Below are 26,144 nucleotides of genomic sequence, written 5' to 3' on the forward strand. Positions count from 1 at the left end.
AGTTTGCTGAAGTTAACCTGAATTATCTGTATATTCAATTTTACCAATAAAAAAAAGAAACAGACGATAGACATTTATTTGATCAAAGATAAATACATAAACACATACTGCTCTTCCTGTGGTAAATATTCAGAAACAGTCCTACACCTACATTTTTTTTTTTTTTTTTTAGGATGTCGAGCAATGTATGGAACTGCTTTCCAATTTGACTAACAAAAAGGCTATCAAGACAGAGTACAAGTATGTTTGATATGTTTGTCTAATGTGATATACAACTGGGCTCTTTTGTTTTTGCTCTATTTACTATCCCTTGTATAGTGAATCTATTATTTTTTTGTTTAAGGAAAATAAAAATAATGAATACAGTAATAATGACTATAACAATAGGGATTAGAATATATGATAATATAATGTAGCAGTGACAGGAATACATTTGTTGACTAATGAGTTCTTTAACTATTAGAAAAATAAAACAGTACTTTTATCTTTGGTAGATTTTGAATGCAGGAGTTTTACTTGTGGGGGAGCAATTTTACATGGCTACTTTACAAAAATGCCTAAAACCTGAATATTTCTACCACCACTAAAATGATCACGTTTTAAAAACAGTGTTGTCTTGATAATTATATTAGAGGATAATCTTGGCACCGTACTACCAACATGATAGAACATCTCAAATGTATAACTCAACAAACCCATTGATATAGTTAAAATCATACCAAGAATGTATGTAACGCAGTACAAAAACAAACATGGGGATTTCCCTATGTAAATGTAGAGGGATTGTGCATTCACAATCCCTTTTGAAGGGTTACTGATACATCGAGCTGTCATTAATTAAATGCCTTCAGTTACACTTGCTATGAAAGTGAAAATGTCTGTTGCAACAAAGGTCGCTTACCAAAATACCTTGACCACATTTTATTTTTCACAGTCCCATTTACTTTATTTTTGTGATACGATCTGTGGTATGACTTGTTTCATTAATCAGTTATCACAATACAGCTGATGCTAAATGCCCTCAGCTTTTCATAAAAATAGAGCTAATGATCAAGAAATATTTTAAAAACACTCATAATCAAGGCTTCAAGTGAAATAAATTGAATGAAACCTGATCACATTTTCCATTAAAAATAAACTAAATATTTATTTGGCACGTAGCCTAGATATACAGACAAATTAGGTATTTTACAAGTTACGAATAATTATATACAAAATTCCTTACAGCTACAGTATTCACAGTTTTAGCAACTATGCAAGCCCATCTAATGTTGGTAAACACATTTGATTTAAAGTGGAAACAGTTGAATATCAACACACAGATGCAGACATAAAGCCATAAGCTGCCCAACCACATTCAGCTGCACACAAACACATCTGTGCATTTCAAGTAATCCACACTTTGCACATTGTACTGGAGGTCTGCAGTCACTGCAGAGTTCTGCCGTATGAAACATAAATGCGGAGGTCTGAGTGGGGAGCCCAGACCAATCTCAAGCCCCTCAGAGAAGTGACCATGGTTCAGTAGTTTTACTTTTCTAGAAATAGATGTGCTGAAAGCTACCGTCAGAGCACCTCCATTTAAGTTGTTTAATCGCTCTCTTTTCAGTTCATCTACTGATGCCAGTCCTCTCATTCCAGTGGATCTGCTGCTCTAAAGAGCCCCGCTTCTCTTCACCTACGTCCATCCCGCTTCCCTTTCCTTTGGGGAGCTTGGGCAGAGGGAGAGGAGGCGGTGGAGGAGGGATCCTGCAGTGCTTGCCGCGAGAGAAGCTCCATGAAGACAGAGTCCATCTGGCGACAAACCTCCTATGAGATGAAATAAACAATGACAGCGATGAGAGAGGAAAGAGACAAAACTCTTTGTTCTCTGGTCTCCCTTTAAGATGTTAAGTATGCACATAAACCATAACATACTATTGTCATGAAACCCTTGGTGATATGCTGCTGCTTTCTAACAAGACAATTTATAAAAGGGTGTTTTAGTTATAACTAATCACTTAATAATAAGTATGAAAAAATATAAATCGGTTATAGGCTAGTGCTTGATTTGTCCCTCTTGCCATCTGGAAAAGTGCTGCATAACATTTAAAGAAAAATCCATTCATTTGTAATTGTTAGATTACAACATTTACAACTACAGACTTGACCGTTTGTTATAAAAATCCTTCAAAGACTGAGTTCACAACGATAAGTTGTAGAACACCCATTTAAAAATCATGAACCCTTTTATTAATATAAAGCAGTGGTAAATTATGCATGTACTCTTTTTGAAGCCATTATTTACATCTTACAAACCCTTAATAACAGAGCCTTATCACATAGTGAAACCAGTCATTTGACATGAGAAACAAGACAGACCTTGTCTACTTTAACGACAATATCCTCACAAGATGAGCGTTCCCGACATCTGTATGGAGAAGAAGAGATCAGAAGACATTGAATATTAATTTCTCACTCAAACATAAGTCGGTTGGAATCCTGCAACATCCAGTGCTACTCACTCTCGGCGCACATAGGCAGGAGAGTGGCCTCGCCGTGGCTTGCACTGTGGTCCAACGGGTATCTGGAGCATTAACTTTCCACTTGAAGTAACGAGTCCAGCTGTCAACCTGCTTTGGTCAATTGAACCGCTGCTGTTGGCTCTTGGACGTTCTGCTTCTCTCTGCGTTGATGCTGCAGACGAGCTGGTGTTGAAGTCAGCTGAGGATCCTGCTTGCAACTCTGTAGTACATCACATTATGTTATTCTATTCAGAAACACCATCACAGCCTTAGAGAAGATAGGCACATAACACCTACCATCTTTGTACTCCGCTTCTACATCTCCTTCGTCAATGATAGGCTCACTGTGAAGAATAACATCGTGAGATAATCGTTCCACCATACATTGTATCCTTGTTATGTGTATGGACATCTTTTTCCTCTTACCAGTCATCCTGTTCCAGAGTCATGCATTTCTCGTACACCGGTCCTTGTACTTCGCTCTGACTGGGGAAGATGCTTTCGTGCTGGAGGATGATGCTCTTCACCAGGGCGTTGATCTGAGGCTGCAGGGTGACGACGTCGTCATCGTCAGCCCCCCTTACCAGGCTGGGGCCAAAACACACAGCCAGGTTGTAAGGCTGCATCATGTTCTCGTCACTGTACTGAGACACACTAGAGGCAGGGAGCAGAGACACAAATTAAATTCTACCATGAAGAAGAGAGGGGGGGGGGGTCCGAAAGAATAAAAGTTGAGACCAAACTAAAATTTGTTTTTTGCATTCATCAAATACACACGTGTTTACAAAAGACAATATCAAAACTTTACCTCAACCCATCTAAATTAAAAGTCCCCAATCCAGTTTGTCGTGTGGAAAAATGTGCTGCTCTTATAAATGTATGATGTGAAACCACCCTAATCCACCACACTTCTGTCAGATGAACTAGGACATCAGCCAACAGGTACAAATATTTGGTCCTTTCTCTTCCTGGAAATTAACATCCTGTGACGCAATTCTTTTTTCTTTAGATGCATCATATCCTGAATGGTGATGACTGTGATGAGTTGCAATACTCACTGTTGAAGGAATGCAAAGAGGTATCTCATGACGATGATGACGGGCTCAGGGTAGGAAGAGATGACCATTTTGAGCTGAGCTGCTCTCTCTGCCTCGTTCATTATTTCTGAGAAAATGTGTTGAAAGAAAGTAAGCTCCTGCCGTGCGCTCTCGGCCACACTCAGACATTTAAAATACATACACCCACACACTCACGGACATGCTCCAGGAGTTGGCTGGTGCTGTCGATGGGGAAGAGGGGATTCTCCAGACTTCTGAAGTAGAGCTTCAGCACTCCAGCAACAGAGTCCAGGTCATATCTCCCCTCAGCCAGGGGGTCCTCTCCTGCAGGAGAAGCGCACAGCACACTGCCCCACATTATTAATGCGCCACAGTGAGAGGAGCCAATCTACATTTTAGAAAAAAGAAACAGAAGGGTCATGCCAACACACACAAAAACATATAGGTATACCTCGCTCAAATGCATCCCTCAGGTTGTTGACCTCCATCTGAGACCCCGGAACTCTAAATATCCCTTCATGGTGGAGACCTGATGGACAAATAGATAAGTGCTCTAAAGCAGTGAGAGTAGATCCAATGCAAACATATATTTAGTCATCATGTGTAAAAAACAGAAAGTAAAACAAGTATCTTGTCTGTAGAAGAATGGGATAATGAAGGTAAATATTATAAATATAGTGCTGCACTCTATGTGTTGCTTGAAGCCCATTCAATGGCTTTTTAATATATTCACTGGGGGCTCTAGAACTGGGAGTTTTCTAAGGGTACACAATTCTAACTGTTATTTTTAGCTACGACAAGCAGCTCTATAGCTTACTCGGTCTGTCAGTCCACAAAAGACTCCCCACTATTTGGCGGCCACAGTTTTATGTGGTCGCAGCCCATTGCAAATTTGCGCTCGTTTTGTCATGTCTTAAATACATTTTTGCATTAGACATGCAAAAGCTCCCATTTTATCGTTCCTTCAGTCTTGAATACTTACCGTTAAGGTTGATAAAGCAAATGCAACTTTCCACAACAATTGGAATCTGTTGTCGTGATGCCTGAATGGAGCAAATTTAGTGATTAATGTCACAAACTTCAAGTCTAATACTTTACTGATAACCGATTTGCTGGAAAAATGTCGAGAGAGAAATGCTGACCTGTATGAAGGACAGCATGTCTCCACTGAAAAGTTTGTGGTTGTGCATCAAACTGGCACTTGAGTGATTTTTCCTGACACGCATTGACTTTCCATTATGTCTGCAAAGCCAGATGCCATAATGTGAGCTTCATTCTGTTACAATTGTAGAATATATACAATGTTTCTAAAAGTATACAACATTTTTCACAACTAAACAAAGACACTTTAAGACCACTTAAAACATTCATATATGTACCTAGGCTGATGTCCATTTGATGCTTCTGCTAGCAGAAAAAAAAAAGAAGCAACCAGTAAGGAGAAATGCACCAACTGTATTCACAGAACACTTCGGGTCAGCAATTTGCCTTTCAGCATTGTTTTGTGTGAAATGCAGAACTGATACCTTTTTCGACAGCCCCTTTCAGCTGGTCGTGTTTTGCTTGCAGTTTAGATACCAGGGAGCTGCCTATGAGTTGCTCTTTTACCTTCTGTAAAAACAAATCAGATGTGATTTAAAGTCATTATCATGCTGTCACCATCATTCACTGATCATCGTCAACCAAAACCCTACAATTAAAAATAAAGTGTCTGCATATCCACAGCTGCATACGATTACAACCTCCCAAAACAGCAAGCTATTCTGGTTTATAACTTAACAAACTGACTCACAGTGAAGTAGAGGTTTTCTATTTCCTGGACGTTGGCCCTGCGACGGGCCACGCTGGGCTTGACTGTCAGGTTCTCTGTGCTGCCCTGCTGAGATGACGCACTGCCGAGCTCCAGATCATTATCTCCGATACTCTCCAGCAGGGAACACTGGGACGCCAACATGCTCTTACTAGCCTGTGTGACAGTAGCAGAGATAACATGGGAATATTACGCATTGGCAATATGGCACGCAGTTCTAGTCATTCTAATAGAGTTATTTAATGTCCTGGCACTGGTAAAAATAAGCATTATGGTGATGGTGTGCAAATCTTTCTTGCATTCAAGTGCCTGTTGATTGAGCGAGTGATGACATTTCTATAGAAAATGTTTCATTGACACAAAATAAGTTGGATTTACTGAAACTCATCTACTCTTTGTTACAATGAAATAAAGATTTAGGAAGCAAGCAAAAGAGCTGCGATTGAACTCTGCCCTGGACTCTGGCGTGGTGAAATGTTAACACTGGTGTATCCAGTAGACCCACTAAAAAAGGTGATAAAGAGGCGCTTCGGGTTGTGTGATGTACTCTACCTCCTCTGTTTCGTGTGTAACAGCTTTAAGTCTGGTTTGTATCTGTTTGAATCTGGTCTCCAGCTCGCACCTCATCTCACCCTCTGCGCTCACCTCAGAAACCTGAGAGACACACGAAAGTTTAGAGTTGAACAGTAATCCACTTAATACTGACAAACAAAATACAGACCTGGTCTCCATCATGGGGCTGATAGGGGAAGCGAAGGGGCATACAGAAGGTGTTATAATGGTCCTTTAGGAGGGTGTCTCTGTCATGGCTCTGGTCCAGTCCGGACACGGTGCCTTGGAGCTGCTGCAGCCCCGTGCTCAGGTTCTCCTGGGTCCGCCACCGACTGGACAGGTACGCTTGCATCACCCGACCTAAAGAGAGGTGGTACCCTACATCTGCACACTGAGGGAAACAATTCAACTTCACGTTTGTAATTGAGGTGCTTGGGGGATCAAGATCACATCCTTAAACATGATTTTTTTTTAAAGTGATATCTGATCTTAAGTCATACTATGCTCAAATGTTTTGAAAGTTTGATGATTGGCCCAATGGGGCATGATAAAAAAAGGACAGCATTTAAAAAAAAACTCAAACCAGATGATGCACTCACATCTATGAGAGTCGAGATGTCTTTGAGGTAGTACTTATTCATGGAGGCATTGGCGGCAGCCAAGTTTAGGAGGTAATCGTTTCGGGCCTTGCTGCACTTCAAGTCGATGTCTTGGACTTTACCTTGTCTCTATGGGAAATAAACAATTATCAAAAAGGAGGCGACATACCTTTTATGCAGTATAATGTGCATACATGTCTATAGAAGTCCATTTACTTTTTCTATCAACCTCTCCAGCTTCTTAGCAGCACTCTGCTTCTGCTTTTCCTCCGCCTCCTTCAGCTTCCCCTCTGCACACACGTAGTCCGAGTGGTATTGGAAGTACGTCCGCCATGCCTGCACACAGACGCATACAGCTATGCTTTCCTCGATTTGGTTAGGAAACAGAAAAGGTTTTGGGTGATTGGTTCTCACTTACAGTCTGAAGCTCTGTGGTAACCTTGAGCAGTCCATCTTGTAGCTGAGTACAGATGTCTTTACTCTGGTGTAGAGACAAAATACCACAAAGAGATGGAACAACACGGAGAGCAACAAAATATATTTGTAATGTCAAGAGTGAGAGTCAAAGAATTTAAAGTTGTAGCAAACCAGTCAGGCAATTGCCTTGTACATACACAGACTTGTCCCATAATGAAAGACTGTTTGTGTTTGGTGGTGCCAGTGCTCATATCAGTACCTTCTTGGCAAGGCGCTGTGTGTACTCCAGGCAGTGTGTGAGGGGCTGGATGAGGAAGTTGCTGCAGCGCTCGCTCAGTCCACTGTGGTCCCTACTTTCTTGGCGGGTCTGGGACAGCAGAGCCAGCCAGACCTGGGACACTGAGTGACTACTGGGCTCCTTCCTGAGCATGTGAAGGAGGAAAGTACGACACAAAGACAGTGTGTCAGGTACAACCAAAAATACTTCACAACAGCATCATCAGATGAACTGCTAACTAATGTGTTACATTATGTGCTAAGGATCATCTTTACCTCTTGATCCTGGAAGTGAACCTTTCAGCGAGTTTTTCAAGGGAGCGGGCATACTCGCTTTCAATCTCACCCCGCCGACGCAGGTAATCTGTCAGATCCTGCAGCTGCTGGCTCTTCTGCTCAAGTTGCAAGTCTAACACCTTCAACTGATCTACAAGCTGGCTACGCACCTCTGCAAGCGAAAGAAAGAACGGGCAAAAGAACAACCGATCAGGCAAAGAGAAACAAACATACGAGAGAATGCGACTCATTCTGAAACTCTTGCTGTGGGTGACAAACTGAATTCACAGTCACAGTGACGATGGGGTGTGTTAAGAGGGACAGCAGTGCAGATAAAAGTCATTATTTCACCTTTGATTTGAGTGTCGTAGTCCACCATACCGACCCTCTCCTTCCGGAGTTTCACATGGGAAGTCATTGTTGCTCCAACTGGGTGGAATTCTGGATAAAGGAAGTGAATATTTTATTAGCAGTATAAAATAGTTGTTCTGTTCCTTTTTTTTTTACCTCCATTGCAGAATCGCAGCGTTCTTTGTGGGCATGCAAGCTATTCTGATCTTCTTCGCTGGACAAAGTCTTTTTAAAGAATCAAGGCCTATGAACGGCTGCTGCACCCAAGCATGCTACTCTACAAACTTTCACACTCTCAAGTGCTGAACCCCCCACAGACCATGCCAACTTCCTGCTGCAACAGAAAGAGAGAAAAGAGCATGTTCATCTTACTGTAACACATCTCTTCAAACTGGTCACCCACTGCAATGCTCTGCAGGCAACCAACTAGAAAACCAGTTGGCATGTGTTGCCTGCAGCACCGGTCATGCTGCAGAATTGCATGAGGTGCAAAAACAGCTCTAGCAACATCTCAGCAGTCCTAAAAATAGGATGAACCACAAGGCGTAAAATATGTAGAGATATTTGTTCTCAAAAACTACAGATGGTTTTACCAATGATACTCAAGTTTACTGATGCAGACTTGGTATCCTGCATTTCTTCGAACAAAACAACTAGAACAACCATTTCTAGATATCTTACCAATTGGATGACTGAGAATCTTTACAGAAAAGTTTATTACAGTTTAGGCTAAGAATTTGGGTTTGTGTATACGACAGACTTTAGGCCACCAGATAAACATAAAAATGAAGTCTTCACTGAAAAACATGTATTTGAGAAACTTTGGCTTTGGTATCTACAATGCATGACAGTAATTTAAACGTATGATCATCTAAAAGGCCTTTGATAGATTGAGAATCAACAATTTAGCCTCTGATAACTGCAAGATATCAACTATTAGGACAACATTTACCACACACCAGAAAGGGGAAGAGTTGGGTGTTATTTTTGCTGGACCATAACTCTTTGTACACAGCCATCACACACACTCTTCTTAACCCCCCCTGACTTCCCTTTTTTTCAAAAGCCAAACATCACTCATCAGCATTCTCTTTGGCTGAACTGTGTTCTCTGCACTCCTTTCTAACAGAGAAAATGATCAACTGACCTCCTAAAATCAGTCTGCTGTTAAAGCAAACACAAAAGTCCTTGTTGAAAAGGAGTGTCTCATTTTTCCAACCTATCACCCTTTTCCATTAGCCCTTTTCATTCTTTCACTGTGTGATCAGCAGTGAATCACCACCTTCTGTCGTCACAAACTGTTGGACTACTTAATGAAAGATAGTCTTAACCTTACAGATTCTGGTTGTTCGGTTGTCGTTCTTGTAATTCTGGGTGTTTCACTCTGGGTTCTAACAAGTACCAACATATAGATGCTGCCTGAGCTATGAGACGTTAACGGCCTGAGGGCTGTGTTGAACAAATCTTCATAACAGCACTTACTTTGCTGTACAAACATGTGTTTATTATAACTAAACTGGCAACCTGTCTTCTTCTGATGAGACAGGTCAGTAAATGAAAATCAATAAAAGTTTAATCCATCCAAAAAACAAAAGTCCTACCTGGTGGGGAGCAGTCTTGACTAGTCTCTTCTCCAGACCGCGCAGTAAGCTCTCAACTGTTTCACCTCCCCCTCACATTGGACACGGATGGATGTGGGTGGGGTGGAACTCATCTCCCTCTCTCTCTCTCTCTCTCTCTCTCTCTCTCTCTCTCTCTCTCTCTCTCTCTCTCTCTCTCTGCTCTACCACTCTCTCTTTCTCAACACTCATTTCACTCACACGTTCAGTTTAAGGAGTCAGTGTGTGATTGTGCAAGTGTGACGAGGGCTGAAAACCTTTTCAAGTCTCTCTTTCATGCTGCCACTGGAACTCCACAGCAGGTTTTTGAATCCAATCAAACATCAGCTGTTTTCCCTGATTAGTCCCCCAGTTATTCACAGGCTACTAAGTGAAATCAGCTGCTATATTCTTCAGTTGGGGGTAAACAAACTTTTGAAGACTATGGGGTATTCTTAGCATAAGACTGTATGACCACAGTTTCTGAGTAATGTATGGTGAGCAGGCTAACCGTGGAAACACCTCATGTCAAGTAAAACAGTTGCTAAAATGGATTATAACTTCAGAGAAAGGCCCCAATAAACTTCATCACATGTGCACTGCTGGTAAAAAAGAAAAGAAAAAGAAACCACGGATGCTATTAAACGATAACGCAAACATCCAGACTTGTTTTGAAGAGCAGCAGCATTGTTTCCTCTCACCTCTTTCTGAAAACTGTGAAAATACCATGAAGGTGTGAAAGTGTGGACCCTATTTTGTACAGATCATAAAGCCCTCTGAGGCAAATTTATGATTTTTAGCTATGCAAAATTAAATGAGTTGAAAGTTAACTATTTCCAATTAGTGACAAACAGCAAAACTTACTGAAAGTTTTTTTTGATGTTATCTCTTATGTACTTCTCTCTCACTCCTGTTTCCTTCCTCTAACAGACATGATGATAGGATGATGATGCTTTAAAAACAACTTGACATAGCTTGGCCAGCTTGGTTTTATTTGAGGAAGTTTCTAGTCCGTATCTAATATACATTGTTTGAATGTATTACAGTTCAGTTTAAAGCCTTCGCTAACTTAGAGCCTTGAAACACCAGTTTACACTGAAGAATTCCCACAGCATCTTTTAGCTGAGCTGTAAAGGAGGGTTTGAGTTTGGAGGTCACATTCATTGTAGTCTTTCAACATAAGTCTGTAGCATGTTTTTAGTTATCTTAAACCCCCTATTATTATGCAGCACTATTTTTATCATCATGGCATGTTTTGTTTTTAGAAAAATGCTACAACCCGGTTTAAAACTTGTGCAGTGTTGCTTTTAAAAAACGGATAAGTTTAAATTTTGTTTCACCTTTGCAGCCATCTTAAGCCAAACCATGAGGTTTCATTGCTAAACCTAACCAAGTAGTTGTGTAACATTTTTTTGTTTTGTTTTAATTTACAACATTAACCACATGTTCCGTAATCTGGGAGAAAATACGTTTCACTCAAAACATAATTAAGAGTGCAGTTTAGTTTTATAGGAATTGTATAGGAGACCGGGTTGTGTGGAGTTACCGTCTGCCACGGTGTCTTTGTTTGATGCCGCCACCAGGAGTCTCAAAGTTGGAAATAGTCTCTCTCACACACACACACACACACACACACACACACACACACACACTCTCGCTCACACACAGCTTTTTCACCATCAATGGAAACCTTAACTATGGATCATGTATACCTCCTATGATTGTGCCCAGCAGAGGTAATATTGGTGGCAGTGTGAATTCATCAGTAAGCTCCTCACTTTACAATTAGCGTTGTATTAACTAAATATATTCAGATGTTTTATTGACCCACTTGAAGTAATCAACTAAGCTGCCTTTATGATCACTTATTGAAACAAGTGTGATACCGAAATATTATTTGAAAGATTTATTTGCAGTAATTCTGTTAAATAATTAAGAGACCAGATTGAGACAACTTGAAAAGCACAAATTGTTTTAAATTCGCTAAATCTCACAGATCTTTGTGTGACTTTTGGTAATGACAACAGCAATCCAATAAAAACAGTTAGACCAGTTATTCATTTTAGTTTCATTTAGGTAACACCCCGATGTCATTATCCAAGACGTTTTGTTCATCACTGCAGTGGAAAGCAAGTTTTAAGGAAAAAACAGTGATGGAAATGTGGGAAAGGCTTTGACGCACAGATAGTCACAGTTTGTAAAGCCAGAAATATTGTCAAATAGGGATAAAAAGAGGAAGCTAAGGATGAATTTAAAAATGTCTAGGACTGCAGCGTCATTGTGAATCAGAAGAAGAATCTTTAACGTCTGTGCTTTCTGTCGCCTCGCTGACTTCACTCAGCTCCTTGCTCTCTCCTCCGCTGTCTCTCTCGTTCTCCCTCTCCTGGTCAACAGATCCTGACGGGTTCTGGCCAGACGGAGCCTCCTGCCCCGTCACACGCACTCCGGGCTTTCTCAGCTTCGGCGCATGTAGACGAAAAACAGAACACATTGATAGTTAGAATCTGCTCGTGGTCCCGAGGTTACAAGGAGCTTGTGAAAATCAGGTCAGTGTAGAAAATAAAGTCACTTCATCAACCAGGTGGGCCAGGTCTCTCTTCATGGCGTAGGCATCCTCCCCATCTGCATAGTATTTGGGCTCTATCTCACTAATCCTGGGGAGGAACAACAATGTATCAAATTGGTTGCAGTCACAACAAATACATATAAAGCCCGGGCTCAGGATGCAACATGTTCAAACGTTACTAATTTTAGTCATAAATAAATGAATGAGGGCCGCTTGTTTTCACAACAGAATTGTAATTCCTGGCATTGTTGAGAGTTTTGAAAACTTTATGTTGAGAACTAAATTGACAGAAAATATATTTCAACAACAGTTTAGCTTAATAAACAAGAGATAAGTCCAAATAAATGAAACAATTTAGAGACTTGGGTTTTGGTGTCTGGAGCTGTTGGGGGGGGGGGGGGGGGACTTGAGCTCACGACTACGGCCCTACCGATAATGGATTTGTGAGGACAATACGACATTGCTGAAAAGAATCCATGAAGGTTGATTTTGTAAAAGAAAAATGTTTGATCGGCATGAAGAAAGTAATTTTACAAAAATATCTGAAGGTCTTCAAGACAAGACCGTTCCTAAATGAGCCTGATAATATGAATGAGGAAAAGAAAAAGCTTTCCACACTGTGTGTACTGCAGAGTGGGTGGTGCTGGCAGCTGCAAAATGAAAATGTAGTCAGAACGAAAGAAAAGGGGCACACTGAGCAAAACAAATTGTTGTTATCCGTGTTAAATAAAAGAAAGATAAGATTCTTGATCATATATTCTCATGGACTGAGAATAAGCTAATATCAGACTGCTTCATTGGCTAGCTCTACCCATGACCTGAGCCGGGCTATGGTCATACCGACTGTGTAATAAAATCACAAGAGTACGTTCTGTACCTTACAATTAAAACACTAATATAATGTTGGCACAGAAAGAAACTTACTGGAATTTCAGTGTGTTTGAGTACAGGTGCAAGGCTGCTCGGTTGCTGCAGTGGGGAGAAAAGATTGGTACGTTCTTTGAGAACACGGTTACACAAACACACACGCAGTCAGAGCTTAAACGTTTTGGAAAAAGGACAACCCAGACAATAATGCATCCCAACAGAACAAAGAGAAACCAAGTCCACAGCGAGCAACAGTGGACTTTACCTTTTGCGAACATGAAGTGAGACATATTTTGCGTTGAAGTTTTCTATCATGGCCCGGCTGGCCTGATCCATCAGCTTCTGGGCCAGACCAAGACGTCTGTGAGAGCGCTTCACGGCCTGGAAGACAAAGATAAGGGTTTTGTTGCCCTCGAGAAACCAGCCAAACATCTCAGTACTATAAAACATGTAATATAAAGATTGGAGGAGATGTATGGAGGAGACGGGGTGTCTCCCGTTCAGACTCACCAGAGAAGTGATGTGTCCATGGGGTACATCATCAGGGTCCTCCTCCCTAGAGTCCAGAAAGGTATTTTGGAACATATAAAACATCTCCTTTGTGTAACTGGTGTCAAATAAAATATATATATTGTCACAGATTCACAGACTCACATCTTTGCCAGCACATAACCCACAATTTTGCCATTTTCGTCCTCTGCAATGTATGAGAGCTGAAAGGATAAAAGGAAAAGAAAACGAGGGTCAAACGTAAACACTGTCAGGTTTTAGATCATGGGAGCAGCAGTGTTAGCAGAAACAGGGGAAACTGCACAGTGAATCACCTGCGGCCAGGACAATCCGTGATAGAAATAGTATTTCATCTGGTAATTTTCTGGAAGACACAGCAGGTTGCAGTGCTGCATATTCATAAGGTCCTCCGGCTGGAAAAAACACAGTCAGAAAGATGCATGACACAATGCTTAGCCCGTAGTAGGCGATATTTGGACCGCTAGCGGGCAGGCTGCAATAACTATGCGAGCTTAGCTAGCATAGTTATTAGAAACAGCATGGCTGTCGAACGGGTTTCAGCACACTTACCCTCGCGTTTCGGATGTTCATTTTGTTAGTTTGCTTGTTATCTGGACTGTGGAGACAGAAATAAAATAAACTAACGTCACGAGGGTCAATCAATTCATAATAATCGCACTACAAGTAGTTTAAAGAGCTTGTCTCGCTAACGAGCTAACTCGACTTGCTAGCAAGGAAGGGAGGGGAGTGGAGGAAGGAGCGTGCCACAATAAGGCCAGTCATTTCCGGTCACAGTGTGCGCTGGGACTTCACAATAAAAGTATTACCATTTGCTTGAGGCACGAAAACATGGCATAAATCAGTTTTATTTTGAAGAATTCGCTCACGTCTATTAGAATCCGGTTATTACAATGTGTATTATAGTCGTACACTTTACATACATTTAAAGGAAGCGTCAAACTAGCATAGCAAGGCTGGATTACCAAACAGGCAAAGCGGATCACTGTGTGGGGCCCCAGACCCCCGGGGCCCCCCAAAACCCCAGCTGCATTGTGTGCTGTGCACCACAAAAGTACAAATATCAACTAAATGGGTCACATTTTAACCTGGTCTTGTGGCCCTGTTGGAGTCTTGGGTTCTTAATTTACATTTATTTCAGCATGAAGGCACCGGTCTCTATAGGCCTATAATGAAGCTGCCATCTGAATTTGTTTAGTAGTCTGTAGCCTACTTGATGGAAATTTGAGGGATTATTTTCTTGTTTGTCTTGTTTCTATATTTTTCACTTACTGATTGAATGTCAAGTGGACACTTTTATAACACATCTTTTAGCTTTATAATTGCTAAATTGAGAAACAACTGAATCATTAGTTTTACCTGCTTGTCCAGTAAACTGCTCAAAGGTATAATAATAATACTTTTACTAATAATTACTAATTAAATAGAATTTACTGTAACCAGATTCAATCCTTCTTTCAACCATAAAATTACTTATATTGCTGTAAAAAATAGCCAACTTCTATAAACACTCACAATAACTGGAAACTTGTTCATCTTGTTCATACTTCAGTAACGTTGACTGGCATCCAATCGGCAGTGCCACATGCAAATCGAGCAGGTGTCACCGGGGAGGGATCGAAGAGGAAACGCATATTTTTAGAATAACACCCGTGTGACAGGCGGCGTCGTCAACATTTGACAGGACTCATATCCTAAACGTGTCTTGAAAAAAAAACAAAAAAAAAAAACATCTTCGGATTAATTCAGAGGAAGATGAAAAAGTTCTCGTTTCAGACACCTGTTGTTGAATGACGGCGAGAGCAGATCGTCAACCTGCTGCTCCTACTCAGAGATGCAAAAGTTACGACTGTTAAATGTGATTGTTAGAGTTTTCTGTGAAACTGTGAAAGAGCGACGCTGTGGATGAAAAGCGCTTTCCCAGATGGAGGAGACAGATCTGAGGCTGGAGTCAAGTTTGTGGGTCGGGAATAAAAGATACCAGGCGGTCCTGACGGGCTGGCATTTCAACTGGACCGAGGTAGATAAGAAGAATAGCGGCAAGAAAACAAGTAGGTGTCTCTTTGGTCTCCAAAGCATCAGTCGATCTATAACATCGCGCTATAGAGGCCCGTGGTCTTGTTTAAAAATAATATCTGAATATAATAATAAGGCTTTTACGCACACTCAGGGGAATGCCTCAGCAGTAGCGTTGTTGCTGTTTAACACTTGTTAAAAGCCATAACCTGTTTCCTGTCTGCACGGAACTGGCATAACTTGATGATGGTAAAACAAACAGTATGTATTTTGTAGAAGTAGCCTGGGGAACAACACGAACATAACAATATGCGTTGTCATTTGGAAAAGGGAGGGTTTAATTAATCCCATAGCTTCTACCAGAAAACGTGAAAAACAAGTTAAACAGCACTAACATGAAACACGACTAGCTGAGACACTTGACTAAAGTACTGATTGTCGAGTACTCACACACTTCCGAGCATATTTTCTCAACACCAAAATGCCTCTGCTCCACATGCTGTCACACACACAACACAGAGAGAACTTCACTCTGGAATCTGTTGTTGCTGCACAGAAAACAAAGGGATTTCAGTTTTTAAAGGCATTTTTAAAGTGTTTTCTTTAAGACAACACACTTGTGTCACCTTTTAAACACATACTGACATGTGTTGAAAATAACTACCACTGTATATACATTATTAAATAACAATTACAATGTTACGTTGATGTTGTGTTCATATTAATATTATGGCGTACTTTTTATTTTTAATTTGATGCTTTGACAACATTGTTTTTTAAAAAACGTTCATGCCACTAAAGCTACATTGAATTTAATTGATTTAAAAAATATTCACGCTCCAAACAAGCTGCATCATCCTCATCTCTCTTACACAGTCAAAGTGTAAAACATAGGCTCCAAACTGTCGTTTATAACCCAATTATTATCAAGAAGTGTAACTAATGATATGGATGATGACGACGCTCTTTATAGGTGTGCCAGTGAGTCAGCATGCACAATATCAGAACCCTGAAACTGAAGCAGCTGGATGGAAAACAGTCATCATTAATGTTACTAGTGACAACTGTGCTTTTCCTAATGTCACGTGACAAAAAGGCCCATAAGAGTCTTTGCATCGGAGCAGCCAATTGGGATGCCTTGACATCTGCTATGACACATAAAACAATCAGCTGTGAGGAAGGTCTCTCCAGTGATTAAAATACCCCATACATTGTATTCAAAGAAGCATGTCCACATGAGGTTAATGTGTGTATGTGTCTCTGTGATTAAAGTTTCAGTACCTGTGGCTGAGGTGATTGGAGTGGAGGAGGGCCGCGTGGAGATCCTGCCCCAGAAGTCCGTCGAGGACACAGATAAAGACTTCACAGGTGGGTTCATGTGCGAGACTCCCGGGTATCACAAATACCAAGGCCACAGTCAATGCTGAACAGTCTGAAACATTACACATCTTTTGCCATTGCGCTTAAAACTATGTGAGAACATGTGTAATTTGCATACAAGCGCACAGCACACTAGCTTTACAGTTTAGTCAAACGTATGCCTGATATGGTGCTTTTACAGTATGGTTTTGTTTCCCTTATCTGTCATTTACCTCCAGTTTTCTACGTGAAGCGCAGCAGCAGTGGGAGCTCTTATGGGTTACTGTGGAGACTGGGCCGGACCCAGTTCAGCTGCCTCAGTCGGGTGCTCAGAGACCAGTGGACAAAACACCTAAGAACGGCTCTAAAAACTCACAGTATGGATGGATGATTAGATAATGTTTTTTTTTCAATTCCCTCAGAGTCCACATGGCTCGCAACAATCTGTAATATTCCAAATATATGTTTCAGGTCCGCTGCGTCCAAAGAGGCTGTTGGTATTTATCAACCCATTTGGAGGGAAGAAGAAAGGAAGAAAGATCTACCATTCTCTGGTGGCCCCTCTGTTTGAGCTAGCTGGTATCAGCTCTCATGTAATAGGTAAGGGACAACACAATTGTGACTCATAGTTAGCCTTAACTTCATTTAAGAAATAATGAATGAAAGTGACTTGCAGCCTATGTTATTATAACATTTCTCTTTCAGTGACTGAGCAGGCCAACCAGGCCAGAGACCACCTCCTGAAGAAAGACCTGACAGGCTTTGACGGGTAAGAACCATCAGCACCACAGCGTAAACACTGTGGTGTGAGAGCATTATAACAGCTAAGCTCTCTGGGAGGCGCTCTCACAACAGAACTCTTGTGTTTGTTTATAACAGTGTGGTGTGTGTGGGTGGGGATGGCATGTTCAGCGAAATACTTCACGGTTTGATTGGGCGGACACAACAAGAGGCAGGCCTTTGTGAGCATGATCCCACGGTCAATTTACAGCCTTGTCCGCTCCATATTGGCATCATCCCTGCAGGTAAGGACACAGTTGTTAGGAATTCATGAACGAATGGAGTTAGAGCAGTGGCACATTCATCCTCTTCTAATGTATCTAATGCAGGCTCTACAGACTGTGTGTGCTATGCCACAGTTGGAGTGATCGACCCTGTTACTTCAGCTTTGCACATCATCATTGGTGAGGATTTTTATTTGAATAATTCACTCTTTTGAAAAACAATGTAATTCTTAAAAATACCAAACTCCGAGCTCCATAGTTAAGCTTGTATGTTCTTCTTGTATCCCACAATACCTTGCAGGAGACTCTCAGCCTTTGGATGTGTGTTCAGTGCATCATGCCTCTGCTCTGGTGCGCTACTCTGTGTCTCTGTTGGGTTACGGCTTCTACGGGGACGTACTGGCGGAGAGTGAAAAACACCGCTGGATGGGACCTCTCCGATATGACTATTCAGGTGTGGACGGATGATTCATCTAGAGAACAGAAATGACTGCACGCTGAGATACATACGATGCTGTTGTATTCTCTGCACTTAAAGTTAAAAATTCACCCTGAACCTGTCACTAATAGCGCTATGACTAAGATGAAAGCACTTCATGCGATGCACACGCTCTTTTTAAAAAAACATTTCATGTCACAAAACCACATTCCCTGCATATTCTTCAAAGTGTTCTTTGCTAACCATATTGCTCTTCTTTGTCCAGGCACTATGGTGTACCTGAGCAACAGAAGCTATGCAGGCATAGTTCAGTATCTACCAGCAGACCCGCTGCTCTCCAGCCCAAGAGATAGAACACGCTGCCTCTCAGGGTAAAACACACACTACTGACAAGATCTAACACAAAGAAGGGTGTATACACAGTGCAATAAATAATACAAAGCAAACTTAAAAAAAAGGAAAGGCAAGAAAATCACAGTGTGTACAACGGATTATACTCTAGTGATGTGGAGGTGTTTTAACACCTTACAACTGTTACACAACCCCTATCTGGGATTGTGGGAGTGTTATCTATTTACACTTTAATGTTATTTGTCAAGTATAGTATTTACTTTTTGCATGTGTTTTTTTCTCTGTTCTCTTCCTGTATCACAGAGGTGACTTTATGTGTGAATTGAGAATCACTGTCCATTGTGTTAGTTTCTGTTATTATGTGACTGTGACTGAGCTATGTGAGGTGAAACAAACTTTATGTAAACAAAACCACCACAATGATGTTTTTATGTAGCATCTCTCCATAAGTACCAGTTGTTTAACTCCTAGAAGTGACTCTTCCTGGATAGCAAGTGTCATCAACAAGAAAAGAAAGAAGCCCATGAGAACATGTACATTTCCAGAAACGATGAACGCCTGTTACATTTTTTTGGTTTCTAATCTTGCTCCCAGCCTTTCTGTGAGTTCTCACGCTTATCTAAGCTGTGTGAGGACGAGAGTGACTTTAACCTTGTACACCTGAAACCCCTTTAATGAGAAAGAGAGAAAGTGTCATTAAGGCACCAGTAAAATGGTTCAAATTCACTGCTTGAGACACTAACTGCTACCGCCTGCAGCAGGGACTCAGGTGTTGGGTGCACCTTAAGGAGGGTAGAAACCATAGCAAGAGGAACTTGATCTAGAGGAAAGGTGAGCCTCTGTCTCTTGTTAGAGTCTACATTGTCTCAGTATTTGTCTGAGGCATCCACCAGGTTTATAATGCTCTTATGAATGGGTGTCAAGGTTAAGGAGCTTGTTGTTTCAGAGTAATAATTTGTGTTGCGTGTGTGTATGTTTAGGTGCAGTGTGTGTTCCCGAAGCACAGAAAGACTTTTCTCCCACTCTTCAGATCCAGGCTCCTTGTACAGCTCCCACTTCAACCAGTTCAGTAGTGACGCAGAAGGTAATAACACAAACACACATAAAAGTCCTGCATTTGTATATTTAAGCCCATTTAGCAGAAATCATGTACACTTTAAAGTAGCGTTTTTGGCTCGTTAACTCTTCAAATGAAGCTAATTGCAAGATTGTTTTATTTGAAACAGTTATAGAGGGCTGGAGAGGTGACATTATCCAGTATCCATTAAGAACAGAAATATGTTCAATGACCAAACAATCAAAGCAACGCCAACTCAAACCAGCGCTCGCCTGAAAAGTAAATCTAGTAAAGTGTGCATGATGGGCGAAAACATGCGAAAACAGCAGTAAGGTCCTTTAAGAATCAGCAGTGATGTACAGTAGGGATTTGTTTTTAAATGTAGCATCATGCCTCTCTTTCTGTTTGTCCAGGCGAGTGGGTGAGTGTGGAGGGCAGGTTCAGGTGTGTGTCTCTCACTTGTATGTCCAGCTCGTGCCCCAAGAGTCCTCTGGGCCTCTCCCCCTCTGCTCACCTCGCAGACGGAACAGGGGACCTCATCCTGGTATGGGACACTCACCCGCTGGGATTCCTCAAGTTCCTCTACAGACACACCAGCACACAGGACCAGGTATGAGCACTTTCACATTACACCGAAGCTGGGCTAGCAAGCTTGAACATGGCTTGACCCGTTCTCTGCCACTTCTCTTAGTTCGACATGCCGTTTGTGGAGGTGCATCGCGTGAAGGCCGTCCGTTTCTCTCTCCCCCCCGAAAAAGAAGCATATGAAGAGATCGGAGGGTCGAGTGGTGGGATAGATGAAGAGACGGGCTACATTGAGACAGTAAGCAGGAATGGATCTCAGGTGAACCTGGCAGAGACAGGCACAGGACGAGAAATGACAAATGAGCAGAAAACAACGACCCCCTTCTTGTGTGGTCTGTGCTGCAGCAAAGATCCTGCTGTGTCAGTGTGGAACTGTGACGGAGAGATTCTGCCCACCACAGAGATGCTCTGCAGGTAAGAGAGTTCAAGCATCCATGTGTTGTTTAGTGTATTCTCACACGGTACTGTATTATCCCAGTCATTTACCAAAAGAAAATAAAGCAAAATGGTGGCCAGGTGGCAAAGATGATTGTTTCTCAGCAGCAACGTTTTTAACCACGTTCACTTCTCTCAGGATACACGGCCAGCTGGTGCGTCTGTATGCCAGGGGTATCGAGGACGGAGCAGCCGTGCACAACTGCGGTGAAGAAAATGACAAGTGTGACAGCGGATACACCCTACACAAAGTCTTACCTAAATTTTGAATGGTGAGGGAAAGGTGACAATGGACATGTTAGGCAAGTTTGTGAATTTACTGAGACAGCCTTGCAGTCTGTCATGGCCAAAGAGTTCTTAATATTTCAGGTACTTTTACATATTTTCTCATTGCAATAATGAAAAAAAAAGTATTTGTTCTTAAATGAGTGTGTGCTTGTTGAACTCTTCTACTTAAAACACTATTAAGAGACTTGTTAAATGATGACTTATCTGTAGTGCAGATTTTTTTTGGGGGTATTTAGTGTTTGTATGCAATTTTTGGTTTGGGAATTTTATTTATTTTCACTTGAGCTTCCACAGAATATAATCACTGGGAATGTCAACAGAAGTTAAAAGATAAAAAAACACCTGAAGTCAATAAAAAAGACTGACCTGACTCATTTTGTGCTTTATTGTTGTCAACATTAGTGTACATTCGAAACATAGTAAGAGCAACAACAACTTGTACATAAATAATTGTGCAGTAGGACCTATGTTTTTCTAGTGTGATCCAAACATAACTTACCATACCTGTAAGATCATGATATTATTATGGGATACAGAAGAGAAGTCTCTTAAATACATGTCTGTCTTTGCTGCACTTCCCACGGCCCTCTGAGTACTGGCAGGATGACCAAATACTGTGTTATTGGTCAGAGTGTGTATGTATTTGTGTTTGTAGTTGGAAGGCCGCCAGCTAGGCCATGTACCTGACAAAGGCAGACATAGGTGACAACAAATAGCATCACTCTGCTGCAGGCAGTTGAAAGAAATCAAATTTAACAGTAAATCTAAGTTGTAATGTTAAAATGCATTCATGCATTGTGACAGATTCAACATACAAATGGAATTGACAAGCATTTACAAATTTGATTTGAATTTAGCTTAAAGCACCTGTCATTGTCACCTGAAGCAGGACATTTACAGTAAACATGTATTCAGAGTCACCTGTTCTTACAGACCAACAAACCCTCCTAGTGTAAATTGCATGTGGCATTCAGTGTCATCATGGTGTGGTGATGACTGTAAACACGGGCCTGCTGATAGAGAACAGGTTTATACTCTTAACATTGAAATGACCCTAAGTGTAAATAAGTCTCATATGGCCAATTATGTTAAAAAGGGAAGAAGTGCAAGCAGAAGATGATGTTAGATTTACTAGAAGTTTAGAAATTTACAGTTGAACACTTAAATCAGACTACTGATTTCCACATTGTGTGATCAGGGATAAAATGCAGTGGTATCTTTTCAACATGCAGACAATATAAAACAACTTACAGCAGTGAAAGATTGCAGTAAACGTTATTGTTTGTAAACTTGTCGATTGTGTGTGTGCATGAATGTGTGTCTGAATCATGCCGTGTGGGGCTTCACCCACTTGTATGTTCCCCCATAGCGGAATCCCACCCTCTTCACCAGGTCATCCGCTTCGTTTGGACCACGACTGTGGACGGACAAAGCAAAGACAGGAGAATGAGATCACTAAAAGGGAAATTCATGTATTTATTTCGGTTTCATAATACAGACGTTTTACCTTCCATATGTGTAAGGAATTGGGTGTGTCTTCTCTCCCTCTATTTGGTGGAGGAGGGGGGTGAAAATCCTCCAGGCCTCCCGCAACTCATCACTGGAACAGAAAGAAGAGCACTCCAAGTCAAAAACAAAACACCACACTAAAATAAAATACCTATAATAAACGATAACAGTATATGATGCCACCAACCTGCGAACAAAGTGCATCTGATTTCCACAGAAGACATCCAGTATCAGCCTCTCGTAAGCATCTGGGAGCTTCACGTTCTAGAAGAAGATGGCAGATGTAAAAAAAAAAAAACACCTGCTTGATTCAAGTTCAGTCATCTTTCTTAATTCGAGCTAAAGAAACAAGAATGTATTGCAACTCTCTTTAAAACAACACCAGCTGTTTGTCTCTGAATAGGATATGATGGAAATGGTAATATATTCTTTTATACGACATCAACCATTAGGTGGCCAACTTGCAACTTTTGACAAACTTGTTTCAATGTGTTTGGTGTATCGCTACATCTCCACCCTATTTTTAGTTTCTTCTAACACTATCAATATTACTGTAAGACACTGAATATCAATCAAATACTATCAAATATCACCTCAAATGAATAGACATTCAAGTTACAGAATATTATAGTATGTTGACGATCAACATTTGACTATTCAAATAAAGTGCAACCAACTTATATGAAGAGTAGAGTGACAATATCACGACACAAAGAGATTTCACTTAAGTAGACAAAAATAGATTTTAAGATTGAAAGTTGGACCTGAATGATTGACCACAACGGATGCTTTGAGTTAAGAGTAGCACCTTGTATCTGCTCCTGTAGGTGAGGTCCAGCTCAGTCTCCTCTGGGCTGAAGTAAACTCCAGGCCTCTTGGTCATCATCTTCAGGTAAATTGCTTCATCCGGCTGCACCCGCACCACCAGCTCGTTCCTCTGACTGCGTTCGCCAAAAATGTCTCCTGGTACATCAGTGAACTGCAGGCGCACTTCTGCCTTCTGTTCATTCAAAGCTTTACCGCAGCGGAGAATGAAAGGTACGCCTGGTGGAAGGGCGGTTGATGGTGAAGGGTGCAAAACATCAGAGGGAATGTCACACAGTGCAGACTAAGACAAGTGAGTAAAAAAAAAAAAAAAAAAAAAAAAAAAAAAAAAAAAAAAAAAAAAAAGATAAGAACTGTTTTGCCTCACCATCCCATCTTTCATTCCGGACATAAAGCACAGCCGTGGCAAAAGTCGGCGTGCAGGAGCCTTCTGGTACGGTCGGGTCATCAAGGTAACCCAGCTTGGCGTGGCCCTCCCCCTTAGGGTCCCCCACATACTGGCCGAGCACCACATCTGACCCAGCAACAGGAGCTATACACTTCAACACCTTCACCTGCAGCACAACAATAATTACGGGACTGCAATGACGTAGACGCTCTGGTATTTCAGACCAAACATATGCACAAATTATTATTTACATTAAAATCATTGGTGTTACCTTCTCATCCCTCACGTCATCTGGGCTGGTGGAAGCAGGTTTCTCCATGGCGATCAGACAGAGCATCTGAAGGAGATGGTTCTGCATGACATCTCTACATTAAGAAACATGAAGAGGAGTCAGGGGAAGTAAAGGCTCTAGTGTAACAAAAACATTGTACTCATTAATTTCACTTTTATCTGAATGTACCGTCTCTCACCGAATGATACCAAAGGCATCAAAGTATCCTCCGCGGCCCTGAGTGCCAAAAGGCTCTTTGAAGGTGAGGACCACACAGGCCACACTGTTCCTGTTCCATATGGGTCCAAAGATGCGATTTCCAAACCTGGTTGTGAGAGAATAAAACACATCTGAAATAAAACCCTCAAAACCAGTGACACAGGAAGAAAGAAATAATGAGTACTCCAGAATTCTATGACATTTAGGTTTTTACTGGTGGAAAAGTGCTTGAGAATGCATGTACAGAGCTTGTTACCTGAGCACCATGAGGTTCTGCACCATTTCTTTGCCCAGGTAGTGGTCTATGCGGTAGATCTGGTCCTCTGTGAACAGGGCAGACAGGTGGGCTGACAGCTCCTCTGAGCTCTGGAGGTCACGGCCGAAGGGCTTCTCAACAATTACCCTGCTCCAGGCTCTGTTTCACACACATATAGCTGATTAGAGTAATGTGATCGAATAGCAAGTAAACCATTGCTTCCTATAACAGACACCGACTTGCGGCTCATGCAGTGGGTTCTGATGTTTGTGCTGACATGCTGGTAGACGGTGGGCGGCAGGGCCAGGTAGAAGAGTCTGTTGGCATCAGCTCCCCCGGGCAGAGACGACAGATGAGAGTCAAGTTGAGTAAAAGAGCCGTCGTCGTCATACCTGCCGCTCAGGTAGGAGTTCTTACTGAAGAAGGCTGAGAGACACTCAATGTCTTCATCAGTGACCTTAGGGAAATGTAGAATAATGTTTCCAGTTTCCAGAAAAGACACCCCAAACAATCAACAATGTTGTCCCAGATAGCCAATACGGATGCTACCTTCATATGAGGCAGACATGCTGTCTTGATGTCCTCCACGGTCAGCTTAGACCGGGCAAAACCAACAAAGTAGGTGTCATCTGGGAGCAGGCCATCTCTGAATAACCACCTGAAGAATGGAAAGTCAAAAAGCAGCGATGCATGACACTGGCCAAAGGTCCAACTCCTCATAATACAGAATGAGAAAACAACGTTAAAGACACCGGGTGTGTACTTGGTGTTAGAGCAGCAATCCTTCACTCACCATAAAGTTGGATAGATCTTTTTTTTTGCAAGATCCCCCTGTGCAAAATATATAAATAAAAAAAAAAAGAGATCAGATCATGAACTCTTACTGATAATCACTTTGGCTGAAAAGAATCAATCAAGAGTCCAAAGAGTAGGTCAACTATAAACACAAGTGGTAATGTGGAGTCGGTGAATCTGTTGCGTAATGGAGGAACTTTGGACACACCCCGTTTGTGAGACTCAGGTAGAATCTAAAAAGATCACTGTTTTCAACTATTGAGGGCTAAACAAACGACAGATATAAACAAATAGACGTTGGAACTTGTGCCGGGCTCCATGTAAAAACGCTCTGACTAAATGCTTTTGCGCCACATCGATCCCCTTCTTCAATGCTGGACAAAGAAAAAAGTAGATGCAGCACATTTCCGTCAACAGGTGCTCTTTCGCGGCCTTTTATTTTCCGATTACCACTGTGCAATATTCCCCTGTGAATTGTTCTCTTTGCGTCAGCTCTGTCGGGCCACTGTCACTTTAAAATCTCTTTTCAAACATTCTTTTCCACTGTAACGCCACAGAACATTGCTACAGACCTTTGTTGAGTTGTGTTCGAGGGATTGGAATAGAGGGAAACAGTGGCTATTCATGTCTTACACATTGTGCAGGTTGTACTTACAGAGGCTCCAAGGACGATGAATATGTGCGTGTTGGAATGACTGGACCGCTCCTCTCCATAGAGCTCCCTCCGGAGCTGTCCAAACACCTCGGAGCGAGTCAAAGGCTCAGAGCGAGTCAAAGGCTCAGAGCTCATCTTCGGGCCTATCTGCTCTCAGTCTGTCCGAACTGTGGCAACTCTCATTGCCCAATTGCCACATGACACACGCAGCATGGTGACATTTCAATTGTCATCCTCGCCTTGCAGAAACACTCAGCAAGTTAATGCTGCCACCTACTGTTGGACAGCAA

At 41.6% G+C, this 26,144-nt stretch overlaps 4 protein-coding genes across 7 annotated transcripts; 1 reads left to right on the top strand and 3 right to left on the bottom strand.

Annotated features, from left to right (window-relative positions):
* Window positions 1-1,118: 1,118 nt before the first annotated feature.
* LOC116382523 (rho GTPase-activating protein 4-like) lies at window positions 1,119-9,478 on the bottom strand. Of its 2 annotated transcripts, none has more exons than XM_031845651.1 (22): window positions 9,445-9,478; window positions 7,844-7,933; window positions 7,493-7,664; window positions 7,200-7,362; window positions 6,942-7,004; window positions 6,740-6,859; window positions 6,524-6,652; window positions 6,094-6,315; window positions 5,925-6,026; window positions 5,355-5,528; window positions 5,089-5,173; window positions 4,942-4,966; window positions 4,705-4,804; window positions 4,545-4,605; window positions 4,014-4,091; window positions 3,758-3,886; window positions 3,563-3,668; window positions 2,931-3,158; window positions 2,802-2,848; window positions 2,505-2,724; window positions 2,362-2,410; window positions 1,119-1,809 (listed from the first exon to the last, which is right to left on the bottom strand). In XM_031845651.1, exons 2-22 carry the CDS (start codon window positions 7,908-7,910, stop codon window positions 1,675-1,677), a joined length of 2,475 nt encoding a protein of 824 aa, XP_031701511.1. In that variant the 5' UTR covers window positions 7,911-7,933; window positions 9,445-9,478; the 3' UTR covers window positions 1,119-1,674. The 2 variants fall into 2 exon arrangements, with proteins under 2 accessions (XP_031701511.1, XP_031701510.1); XM_031845650.1 differs by having other exon boundaries at window positions 4,942-4,969.
* A 252-nt stretch (window positions 9,479-9,730) lies between these two features.
* Window positions 9,731-14,140, bottom strand: naa10 (N-alpha-acetyltransferase 10, NatA catalytic subuni). Of its 2 annotated transcripts, none has more exons than XM_031845131.1 (8): window positions 13,955-14,140; window positions 13,699-13,797; window positions 13,529-13,587; window positions 13,385-13,430; window positions 13,140-13,255; window positions 12,932-12,976; window positions 12,011-12,095; window positions 9,731-11,908 (listed from the first exon to the last, which is right to left on the bottom strand). In XM_031845131.1, the coding sequence occupies exons 1-8, from the start codon at window positions 13,973-13,975 to the stop codon at window positions 11,717-11,719; spliced, it is 663 nt and encodes a 220-aa protein (XP_031700991.1). In that variant the 5' UTR covers window positions 13,976-14,140; the 3' UTR covers window positions 9,731-11,716. The 2 variants fall into 2 exon arrangements, with proteins under 2 accessions (XP_031700991.1, XP_031700992.1); XM_031845132.1 differs by having other exon boundaries at window positions 11,743-11,915.
* Window positions 14,141-15,064: 924 nt separating this feature from the next.
* On the top strand, window positions 15,065-21,455 carry LOC116382512 (ceramide kinase). Its single transcript, XM_031845615.1, has 13 exons — window positions 15,065-15,453; window positions 16,691-16,786; window positions 17,017-17,154; window positions 17,249-17,377; window positions 17,483-17,546; window positions 17,657-17,802; window positions 17,887-17,961; window positions 18,083-18,235; window positions 18,486-18,591; window positions 19,552-19,655; window positions 20,042-20,238; window positions 20,320-20,627; window positions 20,788-21,455. Exons 1-13 carry the CDS (start codon window positions 15,327-15,329, stop codon window positions 20,915-20,917), a joined length of 1,773 nt encoding a protein of 590 aa, XP_031701475.1. The 5' UTR covers window positions 15,065-15,326; the 3' UTR covers window positions 20,918-21,455.
* LOC116382513 (glucose-6-phosphate 1-dehydrogenase-like) lies at window positions 19,417-26,088 on the bottom strand. 2 transcript variants are annotated; one of them, XM_031845617.1, is made up of 13 exons: window positions 25,855-26,088; window positions 25,198-25,235; window positions 24,954-25,062; window positions 24,644-24,861; window positions 24,405-24,563; window positions 24,129-24,254; window positions 23,930-24,023; window positions 23,638-23,824; window positions 23,254-23,489; window positions 22,633-22,709; window positions 22,444-22,536; window positions 22,288-22,353; window positions 19,417-20,478 (listed from the first exon to the last, which is right to left on the bottom strand). In XM_031845617.1, the coding sequence occupies exons 1-13, from the start codon at window positions 25,987-25,989 to the stop codon at window positions 20,469-20,471; spliced, it is 1,548 nt and encodes a 515-aa protein (XP_031701477.1). In that variant the 5' UTR covers window positions 25,990-26,088; the 3' UTR covers window positions 19,417-20,468. The 2 variants fall into 2 exon arrangements, with proteins under 2 accessions (XP_031701477.1, XP_031701476.1); XM_031845616.1 differs by having other exon boundaries at window positions 19,417-22,353; window positions 25,855-26,087.
* Window positions 26,089-26,144: the final 56 nt, after the last annotated feature.

The sequence above is a fragment of the Anarrhichthys ocellatus genome, unplaced genomic scaffold (genome assembly GCF_004355925.1).
Source record: "Anarrhichthys ocellatus isolate YVR2014 unplaced genomic scaffold, GSC_Weel_1.0 scaffold5, whole genome shotgun sequence".
Lineage (NCBI taxonomy): Eukaryota > Metazoa > Chordata > Actinopteri > Perciformes > Anarhichadidae > Anarrhichthys > Anarrhichthys ocellatus.